Here is a 15889-nt window from a genome sequence, read left to right on the forward strand (position 1 = left end):
CGATTATGTACGGAGGGGAGGTGAGGGGGTGTGCTGTTGTGGTCTGTTTCTCACCCTCCCTATTCTTTTGGGATGTGCATTTCATAGCTTTTGACTCAAATCTGCAATAGGATCTTAAACAAATGCATAATTTCCTTAAAAAAAGAAAAAATATATATTTTTAAATGTGTTTTATGCATGCATACTAGGACTAAAGAGTTTTGCGTAATGTTGTGTATAAAAAAAACTATACACTCATTTTAATTGAATAGGAAATTAATAGTTAATAAAAATAAAATATATTATTTTTACTAATATAATTAATCAGTTGGAGGTAATTCCAAGTACAATAACGAAAAAAAACGAATAACTATGCACATTATATGAGTTATGATAGTAGTTATCATTTATTATATTAGTAGCAGCTAGTCCCAAATTTACTTCCACATATTTTTTATTCTAGTACATTTATTCATTTGGCAGACACTTTTATCTAAAGCGACTTACAAGTAGTTACTCGGGTTTTTTGGTGGACATGTGGCATTTTTTGTAAGGGATATTCAAAACTGAGCTTTTATGAATTAAGTTTAGTTCATTTTACATCTCTTAAAAGACCATTTAGCAAGTGATTATACTTAGATGGCAATTATGGAATAAAATAAATATGTTCTTAGCCTGTGTGGTGTTTAGGTCTTCGGTTAACACCTGTGCACCTACTTTATGTGAATTAAGTAACAGACATGTTTTGATCTACATTGTAACCAGGTTTTCAAACACATAGCGCCCTGATCTGTGTTCTTCTCAAAGCTTAACTGACTCTTAATCTCTGAGTTTGATTAACCCATCGGCTCAGACTACAGGCCCACGGGGGCTTCCCCTGGCTTTAGTCTTGTCTTCTGCTGAAACCTCACTCAAACACATACAGTATAAATGGAGCAGCATGGTCAGAGTTTCAGACCCCGTTTAGTAAAGGAAGAATGAGTCATACTGTAAAAACACATCCAACAACTTTTTTCAAATTTTACTTGCCCTAAAGCTTCTCTATGGGTGGGTGATGAGGGCATTTGGCCTATGACAAGAATAGTGCTGTGAACTGAAAGGAAACTTTCCCCGCTGCACTGGTCATCACTTGTTGTTCTGCTGTATCAGACATTATAGATATTCTGGGAGGGTGTTTCTTCTCAGCTGGGCTGTTGGAGACTTTGCACATTCTAGATTTATGCAGCGCTTGGTGTTTCCTGCCCTCACTCCAGCCACACTCCTCCTCTTCCAGCTCCGTGTAGCTGCATATCAAACAGACAGGAGATATTTATATCCTCCTCTCTGAGCCTGGGGCAGAGGCCCCTCTCTATTACTTCTGGTTGAGGGCAGCTCGTACTACCTTTAATAGTTCAGTCATATATACAGCCATGGCTAAAAATGTTTTTATTTTGGAATTAAATATTTAATTTAATCAGCATTTCTAGATGTAATGTGGCTATTCCAGTCAAGTGTCTGCTCAATTTTTAACAAAATCAAGCGTCAGGAGTGACAAAGTCATCCAACAGCAACGTGAAAGACTGACAACATGAAAAATCTATTTTTTTTACTTATCCTAACTACATGCAGAACTTTTATTGTTGTATGGCTCAAAAGTAAATATAAACATGTTTTTCTCGTCGTATTTGAGGTTCGGAACATCTTTTCTATTATTTTGACCTGTTTCTCCAGTTTACATTTTCTGCGAATAAAAGCAAATAGAAACAATAGAGACAATATTCTTATTAGTTTACAGAATGTAACAAAAATGATTATTTTGCCTGAACACGTACCTATAAATAGTCAATTTAGAAAACTGAAAATAATTTTGAAATGGTTTCCGCAGCTGAGAGATATATATGAGAGAGAGATAGAGATAGAGAGATAGAGAGATAGAGAGAGAGAGATTGAAAGAGAGAGGGAGAGAGATTGAAAGAGAGAGAGAGCGATAGAGAGAAAGAGAGAAAGACAAACAGACAGACAGACAGACAGACAGAAAGAGAGAGAGAGAGAGAGAGAGAGAGAGAGAGAGAGAGAGAGAGAGAGAGAGAAAGAGAGAGAGAGAGTGAGAGAGAGAGAGATAGAGAGAGAGAGAGGGGGCTTTAATCAGACTTTAATCAAGAAGTTTCTTGAAATTCATGTGACATTCTTACATACTTCACACGCCACCCCTCATAGTGTTATTTCTGTTTGTGTCATATTAAATGTGGTACTAATCACAGTGTGAAAACGAATGTGATCAATATGTCCTATGACCATGTTTTTCCATTATTCTTACTTTACAAATTATGCTGTTAGAACACTATAGTCACAGTGACTCATAGCTAAACAGTATTGAAAATAGCAGTAAGTTAAAATGGTAGTATTTTTGTACATGGTCATTGCTGTAATACGAACAAGAGCATGTTGTAATAACTGTATATGCATTTACTGTCCTATAAAGCAAAGACTTGCATACATGAATATTGCATGTTAATGAAACAGAAAGAACACCCCCCCCAAACACGTGCTAGGCCAGTGGGTGAGCAAAATCCCCTTACTGACAGGTTCTAGTGAACATCTATTTTGGCCCTGTGAGGATCCGCACTTTAGCACACAGAGCAGTTCATCTGAAGGTCATGACGGCCTTATTTTCTTTTAATTGAGTTAAGATGGGCAAATAAAGGGTCTGCAGGCTAGCACAATCATTACCGTCACTCAGCATCTACACACACACACACGCACGGCCCACTCACATGCCACTTACTAGCTTTCACTCTTTTGACAAGTAGTGCAAGCAACAGTCAAACACACGTGTTTCTCTCGTGTTTTAAACACATACTTATTGCATTCATTTTTTTATTCCTGTCATGCTTTTCTTTGATGTTCTGTGAATCCTCATGGCTGTTCACCTCAGATCTTTTGCTGGCTTTTTCTCTAGCTTCTCTCTGGTGTTAATGTACAGTGTGCGTGTGGTGTTAATGCAATTACCGGACAGAGTGGGATTCAGTGGCAGTATGACTTTAATAAGCTAATAGCACAGACCCTTGACAGGTCCATGAGAGTAAATACATTAAACGGCTAAACGTTGCCTTTTTCCCTTTCTCCACATCACACACTCAGGAATGATGGAATAACTTGCACATTAAACGCGCGTATGTTTTTCTTTTCTTTCTTTCTTTGTGTTTTTGTTTCTCTGCAGGTGTATCCTAATGGACCAACTTTCTGCTGTTAATCATTACCGCTTTTTTGACGCTATTATTTTTGCCCCTCTTGTTTTTAAGCATGCGCATGTACTCAGTCCACTCCTCCCCTTTCATCCTCATTTCCTCCCTTCATATCCTTCATTGGTTTGCCATCCTTGTGTATGGGAGTAAAGAAGAAAGGCGAGGAGTTGAGGAGAGAGGAGAGGACTGGAGAGTTGGAGGGTCGCAGCCCAGCGCATCACCAACATCCCCCCTCCTGCGTCACCGGTCCTGTGAGGCATAGGGACACTAGTGCAAAATATGGATTTTAAAGCAACTAATTCCCAGATGGACTTTATCTGTTTTTCACAATAACTGCACTGATTTTAGGGAAAAATCTGCAGAATGGATTTAGGTAATAAAAATTGCTCAACAGAACACCAGACACCTTTTTTAGCCGAAAGCGATAAGCAAAATACTTAATAAACAATTGTGCAATGGCCACAGGGGTATGTAGAATTTTTTTAATAGCAGATGTTTCAATTCAGAGGAAATCTGACTGAATGGCAGCGTACACGTGAATTCTTGTCTCTGATGGTGAATTAAGGATGTTCATGTGGCCAGACATCATGAATTCATTGTACTTAGATATGCAGTTAAAAGGATCACAAACCGATCTGAGTTCATAAGTAAATTAGTAAATCTGATACAAAATAAGGAACAAGAGAGAGAGGCCTGTAGGTAACACCTGAAGCCATCCCAAATGATCTGTTCATTAGCTTTCTTAAAGTGATAGTTCACCCAATTTACTGTCATATTAAACCTGTATGACTTACTTTCTGTTGAGGAACACAAAGGAAGATATTTTGAAGAATGTTGTTAACCGCCACCCATTCACCTGCATTGGTTTTGTGTTCATACATTAGAAGTCAATTGGTGCTGGCGCTGTTCAGTAATCAACATTATTCAAAATATCTCATACAGGTTTAAAATGGCAAGAGGGTTACAGAATTTTTTGTTTTGGGTGAACTATCCCCTAAATGTTAACATTTATCATCTGTAGTGGAGCCTCAATGGGTGCCAAGCACCCACTGCCAAATAAGAAACTACTTTAAAAAAAATCTAAAGTCTTCACAATTTTTTTACAGTCGTGATTTTTTTCAGTATGATTGATTTACTAGTCTCAGCTTTAGCTGAATAAATATATGTAAACATGTATTTTCCATAAACGTCCTCTTTGTGTGATCTAGGCTTTATCCTCAAACCTAACCCTGTTTATTTGATACCATAATTTAAGAATTAACTTTTCAATGCACAAATATCCAGTATTGCTGCTTAGTGTAATCTGTTTGAAATTTGTAAAAATACAACTTCTGGCTGTTTTGTTCTGTGCTGTTGTTACTAATCCCATGTGTTGGACTGGTGCCATTGTGTGTATATTTAGTGCTTTCCTGGAAAAGACAAATAAAAAAATCAAATATTTATGTTGAAAAATGTCTGATGTTTCTGCTTTTATGCACCAGCTTGTTTGGAGTGTACACCCTTTTTTGTAAATACCAGCTCGTTGGAGCAATGCCCTCCAACCTTGAAATAGATTGTAGACATAACCTGTGTCTGGCTGTGTTCACCGTGTTTACGATTTCTTTGTGCTTTTAAATCTTCATTGCATTTTTAATTGTTCGAACTTTGTAATCATCTGCAGGATGCTTGGCGTGGCTGTTGTAACTCTCTTCCGTGTCTGAACTGTACCAACTGTTCATGTTTTTTTTCTGTTTTCCTTGGTATCACACTACCATAGTTCTTACAAAGTACTCAAGTAGTCTCCACACTGGCATAAATTTGCAATGTCAAAGCTATTCATATTTAATCTTTTGATTTCAATCGTTGTTTCAATGTCTAAATTGTATTATAAGAACAGTGACAGTCTAGACTCTTCAGCTCTGCAAAACTGTAGTCTTTGTAAAAAAAGTTCTCGGAATTGGACGTGAGCGGGAAAGCCAGAAATGAGCGGCACGTGATTGTGGATCATGGTTGAAGTGTGGAGCGTATACGGCTGTTCAGGGTCCAACAGTACATTCGCTCAACCCTCCTTCTATCACCCCATGCCCGGCCTTCTCCACAGCGCCGTTCAGAAGCCGACGTGTGTTTAGATAAACCTTTGATATTGCATTTTATTCCTCTTGGCTTCGCATGCTGGCAAAATCCGTTTTTTTAACTCTTTCACGCCGCTGTGCTTTGTAATCGGCCAGGATGATTATACGATCAGAAATATGCACTGATTGCTCTGCGTGTTTATTCTGGAACCGGATCTTTGGCCAAAAACAATACCAGTCAAAACAAAGCATGGGTTATGTGGACTCGCAGTAATTTGCGCTGTCTGTGAAGAGGTTTTTGCCTCACTTTGAAGTGTCCAGTGCCCAAATTACAGTGCTGCCATAATGAAGTATTACCATGCAATTACCCAGCGGTGCTTTACACACAGCAGCTGAGAGCAGAGAAAGTGCAGAATGATGTGTGCGTTTTGTGCTTTTTTTATTTGTGTGAGTTTGTGATTTTTGTTTCTGTGTGTGAACGGGAGTGGGTGGCCCTCACCAGAGTTGGCCATTCCTGATGAATTATGGAGCGCCAGCAGTCTCATCAATACTGCAACGACGGCACAAACATGCAGCCCATTGGCACCATCTGACGCGTTAACGGCTGATGTATATTTCATTAACACCAAGCTTTCCTGCTTCATTTAACAGCAGCCGTAAACACGACAGAGGTTGGTGACGGTTACGTCTGGTGCGCAGGTAGCGCAGGGGCTTTAAAATTTTCACAAGGCTAGACCCCCATCACTTTGCGCTTGGCCCCTCGGGCTGCTACCTTCTCGAAGCGAAACCAGGTCAGCGCAAAGCACTAAGGAGACGGCTTTTAATTTGCTGCCACTCGCTGTAAGTTTGGGGAGTAGTATTATTCACGTTTCCATGGAAACCAAAGTTACGCATCATTTGCAGTTGACTCAGTTGAGAAGGTTGGCTCCTCCCTTTTACAAAGCCCTTGATTAAAACCAAAGAGAGAGAGAGAGAGGGGTAGTGATGAGACAAACCACATGCTTAGTGACTCATACACACCAGACCTGCAGCAGATGCCCCGGCCACTCCAAAATCTCTAATCAAATCTGTTTTCAGTCCGAGTAGGTTGCGTTCGCAAAGAAAAACTCGCTTTTCGTGTCAATCAGAGCATCAATCACAGCTGAGCAGAAGGAAAAGGTGAGGAGCCTGTCACGTTACCAAATAAAGATATTTTAAGAACAGGGATCCCCTCCCTTGCGCTTACCTCACCACTCCAATAAAATGGTCACAGGCACATACCCTCGGACAGTCAGGGTCAGTCCAGGCTGAAATGAGAACCATGCCCCAGCACAGGGAGGACGGGCGCGGGGTCAGCAGCTGGTGGAGGATATGGCAATCATTTATAAAAATATGCTTTCTCAAGCCCACAAAAACAAAAGCCCCAAACTCAACAGCTGGGAAGGGTTGGGAGTAGCCCCAAGGCTGGCAAGTTCCCTTCCAGATGGAGAGGTTAGGCCGAGGCTAGCCAGGCAGCTTCACTTAAACTTCCGATTCCCATTAGGCCCAGAGAAGATTGCAGGGGAAGGGAAGAGGAAGAAAAGCAATGAGCATGACTGCTCTGTTTTTTCGCCCTGCTTAATCAAATAAAGCAGGAAGCTTCCGAGACGGAAGAATTGTGTTTATTGATACTCATGCGGACTCGCCGTTGTTTGTTTTCAAAATCCTCTCTCTCGCTGTGTTATGTTGGTTCTTTTTTAGCTGCTTTTTTATACTTTAAGCTTGAGTGCTTCGTTTTTTTTATTAATGCTAAATTTAAAAAAAATTAACCGCTGGGAAATTGAGAAAAGCTGTTTCTCAAGTTAATAGGCAGCCCATTACATTTGAAAGTAATAATAGGTGCTGTAAGAAATAATGGTATGAAACAGGTCTTAAATAAAAATTGATGACCTTCTCTGGTCTTCTGTTGATCTCCTCGCAAAGTAGCAAGGTCCTGCCGCGCATATTACGTTACACCGATTTCAAACTGGAAATGAGCGATTGTAGGGAACTCAATGAAGACTTGCCCCTTAATAACGGTAATGCACAACCCCAAAGGCTTGGGAACGGATCTTCGACGCGGCGCATAATGCGTATCTTGTGTGAGCCAGTGTCAAGAGCTGGTGGCTATAGAGAAACACGCAGGGAAGCTGACACGGGGTCCACACAACCTGACAACCTTTTTAAAGAGTACATGTGATATTCATTGAGGGAGACTCTGATCGTTTACCACTAGAAAGCCAGACTGCTGATGTATTAGGCTCTATGGATTCTGAAGGGATTTAATCAATGAAACGGCAGAGTCCTCAGCCAAGTTTTTGCCGCTTTTTCAAGCCCCCCAGCAGATGTCATATTCACTTCTTTGTAGAAATATGAAAACTCCATTAAAACCTTCTCGGAGAAGGTAATAGTGTGTTTTGTTTAGAAATGAAACAGCTCTTCGGATCGATTTTTAAACACACTTTCTGTATTGGGGCAGTGGCTAAGTTAGTATGAAATGTGGATTTAATTTTAATACACATGTGTAAAAGCAATTGAGATCAGTGGACTGGAGCACTCTGAAGATATTACCTCCACCATCAGTGTAGACCTTTTATGGATACAATCTCTATATATTCATGTTCTGGATTCTCATGAGGAAGTGATGACTATCAAAGTTGCTTTTTCACATTAAACAGAAGACATTTAAAGATTTATATAGTGCATTTGAAAGGATCCACAGACTTTTTTTGACATCCTGTCTTTGATGGCGTCTGTGAGACACACGCCATCGTGCCTGTGGATGTCAGTATGTGTGTTTTTCTCCAGAGCCTATCCAAGGTAACCCAGCACTCCCATAAGCCACCGGCCATCGACCCCTTAGGGCTCTAAACACACTGGCAGAGCTGAGAGGTCGTGACCTCGGGGCCTGCTGGGGTCAGGGTGGCGGACAGCAGGGGCAGCCATCACAGGCCCATTACTGGAGGAAATTGGAAACACTGACCCCGCTCAGACACGGGCAGCATGCGCTCTGACGCCATTTGTAGCGCCTAATTGTGCCATAATTAAGATGAACTGAAGGGGGGAGTGGGAGAAACAGACAGGAAAGAGAAATGCTATCATCACATTTCACATGCACACAATTGAACGCTCACACTGGGTGGAAGTGACTGCAGTAATGTGTGTGTTTTGTCATGATGCACTTAAACAGACTCTTTAGGTTGAGGCTGCAGTTATACCAGCTGCACAGATATTATTCTCTTGAACTGTTTACTTAAAAAGATTTAAAAAAGATTTATAATTTAGAATTATGTGTTTGTCCTATAAGTCACATCAGTCAATGTGACACTTTCTTCTGTGGAATACAAAATGAGATATTTTAAGAAATATGTCCATACAATTGGAATCAATGGCCAATGTTGTTTGGTTACCAATGTGCTTCAATATACTGTACTTATTTTGTGTGTTATGCAGAAAAGAGAAAGTAACCCGTGTTTAAAATGACATGAAGGTGAGTAAATGATGAAATAATTTTCATTTGTGGCCCTTGATCACAAAACCACAGCTAAAATAAAGAAATAATATAAACATTTCGTACTATTACTTTGACTTGGTTGACAGAGTAAATGTTTCTTTATTGTCAGGATTCTTGACTCTTTTGGTCCTCATCCGTTTTGACAGGATTTGTATTAGACCATTAGCCACAAATTTAGAGCTTATAAACAGAAATGTCCTCTTTAGAGAAATGCGATATGGCACTTAAAAAAATATGCGTTGCTTTAAAGAACAATCTTAGACATGTATTACATGAACAGAAAGGGGAAAAATCGTGAGTTAAACTTTGCGGTTTGCAATTTTGCCATCAACTTATATTACATAAAACAGGCCTGCCACCACAGCATAGCAGTCTCGTGTAACACAAGATGGTGAGTTTTGGGGCCGCCGATCTTTCTCCATTCGCATGTTTGAAATGACAGGGCCTCACCTTTTAATGAAAGAAAACAGCTCCCCTACACGTTCATTTCAGCCACGTTGAATTAGGATAAAGAGCTCTGCGCTTTCTCAATCAAACTCTCATACTCAAAAATGTCACAGCTCGCTTTCACACCGTGCGCGAACTGATGCTGATCAGAGACATGTGAGATCAGATTCTCATTTGAATACGGCACCACATATATCCGTGAAAGCTTGAACTGGGGCTGGTGTTGGGGTGGATCAGATATGCTTTTTTGTTTGCGTGTGTTCGTGTGTCAGAGGGAAACGGAGTGTAAACTAACCAATGGCCTTTGCAGAACAGGCCACATTGTAAACAGACACCTACCGGCAGCTGGGCATTTGGCAACAGTACGGGCCTGCGTGTAAAGGAGACTGACCCCTCCATCTCACTGTCTCCACCCACACACACACACTCACTCACGAGGTCTGTGTTACCCCTTCCTGTGGCTCGACCATGACTCGGCCAGACTCCCACAGTGACAGACACTGTTGTGTTTACTGGCTTTCCGGAAAGCTCCACAGGAAGAGCACATCCATCACTTCCAAACTTTTATTTTTAAATCAACACTTTGTACGGTTTATTTGTACCCAACAACAGGCAGGCGTGATTTATTTTGCTGTAGTCTAAAGAGAGTGTCTCCATTTCGTAAAATAAAGCGCTCAGAGCACTTGGAAGAATGTAAACGGAATGCAGGAGAAATTATACAAATAGCAGCGAGCTCTTAGTGGAAATGTTTTCTCTGATGCTTGAGACATGGCAGAAAACACTTGAACTTATCTTTTCTGTTCCTTTAAGCTTTTGTGCCTGTGATGACACAAGCATTTATTTTATCATCTGAACATGCTTTTTTACTCAAAGTTTTCTTTATAGTGAAGATGGTGCATTTAAAACAGCAAGCGCTAATCACACATGGACCAGATATACCCCAAAACCATTGTTATGTGCAGTAATGTCATTGTGACAACTGCAACTTCACTATCCCCGAAACTTGTTTTTTTATATGCACATACCATGTGACGGTAGAAATATATGAGCCAGTGGAGATGATGTTCTTACAGTGCAGACAGCACTTTATAATGTTCATTGTAAGGGGAGCGATTAAGTTTTGATTTGGTGCCGGGCTTGTGTCGGTGTAAACACACTGTAATTGTAGGATGTTATAATTTTTTTACAGTTTCAAATCTTTAAAAACTTTAACTCTAGTGTTGCATAACCTGAATCTAGCCACTACAAAATGATTTAAACTGCTTATGAAAAGGAAAGACATAGAATACATGGTATTGTATTACATAGTATTATTGCATTTTTTCTTAATGCAGTGCACGTTGAACCTTAATTTAAGTTTTTATTCATAGCTGTGTTACAAGTTTGTATTTTGAAAGATGACTGAGTTTATTACAAATGCATCAGTTTAACCCTAAATTGAAGTAGGAGGGCATCAGAAATGCTTGTCAAATGCTTGTATTTCATTGGTACTTTATAGAAAGAAAATATTTAAGAAATGATACATGGTTTAAAAACATTTAGAGAATTGCTGTAGCATTGTAGAATTATTAATCAAATTAGGTTAATGGCCCTTTGTACTGGTGAAGGGCTTGTCCCCGTAATTGGTGCTTGCAGCTATAATTATTATTATTATTTGATTACTGTGTTTCCGTGTCAAGCAGAAGCTGTTGATTGTTTATTTGCACTATAAGAATATGCACAGTATTAATACCATAACAGTGATCAACTTAGTTATCATAGTTACTTTTGCTGGGTTATTTATTGTATTATAATAATACTGTCTTATATAATAATATTGTCATTATTATAATTTTGTCTAAAAGCCAAAATAATGAATTACTAATAAAACAGTTAGTTTTCATTTCATGTGGGCTTGAAAACTACAGAAATCTTGCCCAGGGGCTTCTTTGAGTTCTGAGGTCGGGTCACCGTGAAATACTACGTGAGGGTTTAGTTTTGTTTGTGGGTCCATACTCAGCACGCACATGCGTTTCTCGACACACGAGGAATCAAAGCAGCTGCGTGTTTGCGGGCATAAATCAGCATCGCTCTGTCTCTTCTCTCTGTAATTACGCATGGAGAGAACTGTTAATATCCTGCATGTGGTTTTTCTGTTCTGTGCTCTCGCTGTCCCGCTCTCTGATCATCACTCCTATACAAGCTCCGCTTTATCATCACTGCCAACACTTCTCTAATGAAGGCCTGTATGCAATCACCAATACACACCAGAGGCTCACAAATTACAGCCGGTTTGTTTCCGCAGCCTAATGCCGGTCCGTGGTCCCCCCTTCGACTTTCAATCTGGCTAAAATTAGGGCCCATGGCCTACCGTGATTACCGCGTTGTTTCTGTATTTCCATGATGGATTTTGGTGTAGGTTTAGTGTTAAAATGAACATCGGATCTCGCTGCGGCTTTGAAGGGGGAGAGGACATTTATTAAATCCGCATGGCCAGATTTAATGTGCCTTCTCGAGATTCTCGAGTCTTCTTTTATACAGCGGCCCACTCTAATACCCTAACATCCACTTAACCTAAACGCCATGCTGTCTCCTCCAACTGTCCACACATGTTTACTCCAGTTACTCGTGTTAAATGTCACGCACATTGAGGCGGACCTGGTCTGTCTGTCTGTCTGTGAGACAAACACACACACTGAGGGTATAAGTAGCTGTCACTTATCACTAACAATGTGAAAAATGTAGTGAATTTGATTAAAGTGAGGAAGACAGGAGGTAGAATTTGAAGAGCAGGCCTGGCAAAATGGCATAAATGACTATATTGGTTGTTTTGCTCCAGGCATACCATTTTTGGCAAACTTTGACAGACTTCTTAAAAGCGTTTAGCACATGACTTATTATTTCAAAATATTATGTTGTTGCATAAACTTTTTTGATGAATTATGTTCCAAGAGCACGTAAGCAAATGTCACTGTATGCGATTCAGTGTAAGAAAGTATAGATACTGTTGTCGTATTTAAAATAAATAATTCAATTACGTGATACATTTCTTTGTTCTGTTGAACACAAAAGAAGATATTTTGAAGAATGTAGGAAAGCAAACCGTTCTGGGTCACTTTTGACTGTCATTGTCATTTTTGATACTATGATAGTTAATGGTGGAAAAGTACGGTTGGTTACAAGCATTGGAAATATCTTTCTCTGTGTTCATCAGAACAAAACAATTTTTATAGATTTGAAACAGCTCGAGGGTGATTAAATGATGACCGAATTTTTGTTTTTGGGTGAACTGTTCTATAAGATTTTGTACAACAGATCAACTGAACACACCCCTGGTTTTTAAACAACTCTACAGTCACTGTACAATATATATATCATTTTCAGACTTCAGATATCAAGTTTTTACCTCAAACATGGCAAACCAACTAAACGGATCTATCAAAATGATTATTTAATATTACACGAGTCTATGTTATTTGGTTCAGGCTGAATTCATATATAGGGTAGAGATTAAGAACATTTGACTTTCAATTCAAACTTTTGCTCAGTTATAAATTGAGTTAAAAACCTTATACTGTTTTCCCCCACTAATCTCTTCATGTAACAACTTCATAAAAGCAAAAAACGTACATAAACATAAACTTGTCTCTTACTTTCTTGCTATTATTCCCATCATCCCCAGTGTACATTCTCTGTGTCTATTATATATTACGAAACCCTAGGGCCCTGTAAACTGATACGTATAACTCTAACAGGGCTCTCAGACCGAGGCTCCGTCGAGTGTAAATATTTGGAGTGTTGAGAGTCAGCGCAGTCACAGTTACAGTGAGAAGTTCGTCTCTAATGCCTGGTGTCGAGAGGGATGCAGCGAGCGTCTGCTGCTTCACTTCTTCACCTCTGTGTGTTCCGTCTCTGACCCCCAAAACCAGACGCTTGGAGTCTCGCTTGCTTCCCAGCCTGACGTTTGTGGCGGTGGAGCAACTGGACAAAGTCAGTGTTGTATTGGGGAATGTTGGAGATTGTTTGTGTGTGGGGTGGGGAGATGGATAGATGGCCAGAGATGAGTTGTACTTTACTTGCATTAGAGGTGTAAAAAAGGAAAAAAATACGTATCTTGTGGGAACGGGGATGCATAGAGATGAGAGTCCCAATTGCCTTCCCTGGCTACCCATGGACCGTCAACTAGGACCCTATGTACTCGCTATATACTGTGCATTACACATAAAAGGCTTGTTTTCTTTTTTATATGTGTGTACAGGTTTGAGATGGGTCAGAGGAGAACACAAGTGTGCGGGGAAGTAAAAAAAGGCAGGCATTCCCACTGTGTGCTATTGATTTGACCTGTACCTGACCCACTGCTAACCTTGCTCGAGCTAACGGAGCCCAGCATGGAGTCCACGTTGCTCTGCTCAGACCCCGAAATGCACAAGCAACTTTACCCTCTTCACCCCACATTTAAGTGCTAAATACGAGACAGCCGCACACTCTCTCCAAGCAATCCAGCACCACTCCGTCATTATTTTAATAAAGTGTCATTACCGCAATTATTGAGGCGATTAGCTTGTTAGAGGACCCTCTTGCACCATCCATCAGAGTGTTTTCAGAGAATAACACAAAAACAAGTGAGGTCACGGGCAGCTAGCTGAAATGTCAGGTCACAGCGTAGGCAAGAAGGCGTCGCCTAAAAACACACCCAGTGTGACTGTATTCTCCATTGCATTTGATTAAAAGCTTTAATACACTTTAAGGACCTGTACGACGCATCTCTTTATGAGTTTGTGTCTGTTTTCGGCTTCGCCGGAGTCCGTTTGAGGGCCAGCTCTTGTGCAACGTGACAAAACGAAAACTCTGTTAACTTCAAACAAGGACCTCGGGCTCATACTCTCAGTGGGCAGTTTTTTTTTTTGCCAGCATTCTAATAAGCGGCGGCCCCTTGAGTGAAGCATTTACATAAAGCCACACTGTTCAGCCGCAGTGGCTTCTGTCCTGTAGGCGCAAGGAAGGAATTTAGGGATCTGTCATCTGCCAGACATCAGACTCCCTGCCCTGTTCCCCACATCTCCCCAACCAGATTCTTCCACCTCTTTTTTGGAGTGACCTCTTTGTGTGTGTGACGCGTCTCAATGGCATCTTGCTCATTCAGGTTCGGCAATCGGATATCAGAAAGTGAATACCCACACCGCTGGTAGTAAATGGGATGTGGTATTTTTTTTCCTTTTGCAGTTTTTGTATTTCTATATAACAGTTTGGGATATATGCTGATTATATTTTTGCTCTGGTGAAAAGTTTAGTGTTAGATTAAATGTTTCTCGTGGTCTTTGAAAGCTTTTATATGATTTTATATATTAGCTTAACGTTAAACAATGTGGCTGACTTGGACTGAATAATAAAGAAAAAGCAGCCAATAAGCTGCCCAGAATAGATGGAAATCCCCTCAATACATGCTTCACAACGAAAATTTTAGGGTAAGACCCCAAGAAGCTGGTTGATAAAATGCCAAGAGAACATTTCCGCAAAAATATGCAATGAGTTACATCACTTAAAAAAAAAATTCGTATTTTTCTTTTTATAAAACAATAGTTCAATTTGTGTTATTCTATAGTTTTTATATTTTTTTACCTTTTTACATTTAAATAATAATATTAATAATAATAAAGAATTGTGACCCTAAACTTTTGACACTAGTGTGTTTTTATTGATTATGCTTTAAATCGTCCAATTTAAACCACCGTCATTACTGCTAAACACATACACATTATGTGCTGTTTTTGAGTACCTGGCAACCCACCTTACAAAATACTGTATGTAGTTTTGCGCTTCCCTAATGTGTATCTGTTTAAACTTCCCTTGTTACTTAATAGAACTGTAGTGAGGTAAAGGGGCTGACAGGAGGAAAGTGTTTCTGCTTCAACACAAACATGAGCCGTGTCCTTGCGTGTATCCTTATTTAACATGAAAACTTAATGGTGTGGGCAGAAAAAGCTACTGATGATTTCGGCAGAGCCCCGTGCATGATGTGCAGAGAAAGGAAAGAAGTCTCATCTCCTCGGCCAAAGAAATGGAGATTGAACAGGACAAGTCATTAAGTTTTCACCAGCACGCATTCAAAGACACCGCCTTGCCTGGGGCTCGCTCACCTCCCACTATGGTAAGAGCAGCGCTCGAGACGCCTGCCGGGACAGGATGGGTATCATGGAAGCGAAATGTACAGAAAATGAGCTTCGAGTGACCCATAAATCTCAAGCACATTTTTTGTTTCACTTTCACCATTGTTTTTCAATGTAGAAAAAGATGATTTTAAATGACAGGGTTCCGGCGTATCTCTCTTTTGCAGTAATGATAAAGAAAGTGTTATAGCTCGGGCCTTGACTGTTCCAGCCCTGCCACGCTGCGCTCTTGACCCAGCGCTCTATTTACTTTAGCACAACATTAGCTGCAGTGGGTGTACAACAGATCTTACATGAGGAGTAACTTTGCAGCTGTAGTGGGAGATTTGTTCAAATTAGACCTCTAGAGATCATATAACCTAAGTGGAAACAAATGTTGTCACTTTTCCAAGTCATCATCTTCCACAGCAGACGGGACGGGGGGCAGTGCGACATCCAAAGCTCCGTGCTCTCGTGAGTGGGAGGCCGAGCTATGCCCAAACCCGTCTTGATTCACGAGACGGCGTGTTTTAGATGGTAATGAAAGACCGT

General features: G+C 40.3%; 1 protein-coding gene across 3 annotated transcripts in view; it reads left to right on the forward strand.

Annotated features, from left to right (window-relative positions):
* Window positions 1–15889, forward strand: part of bcas3 (BCAS3 microtubule associated cell migration factor) — a 196549-nt gene that overhangs the window by 119903 nt on the left and 60757 nt on the right. The window contains exon 23 of one of the 3 annotated variants that reach the window (XM_056757184.1): window positions 3179–4643. The exons of the other annotated variants lie outside the window; for them this stretch is intronic. Within the exon in view, the coding sequence (XP_056613162.1) occupies window positions 3179–3189 (11 nt within the window). The 3' untranslated portion in view covers window positions 3190–4643. Of the gene's footprint in view, window positions 1–3178; window positions 4644–15889 lie in introns of those variants that run through there. 3 annotated transcript variants of the gene reach the window in all.

The sequence above is a fragment of the Triplophysa dalaica genome, chromosome 9 (assembly GCF_015846415.1).
Source record: "Triplophysa dalaica isolate WHDGS20190420 chromosome 9, ASM1584641v1, whole genome shotgun sequence".
NCBI classification, from domain to species: Eukaryota; Metazoa; Chordata; class Actinopteri; order Cypriniformes; family Nemacheilidae; genus Triplophysa; species Triplophysa dalaica.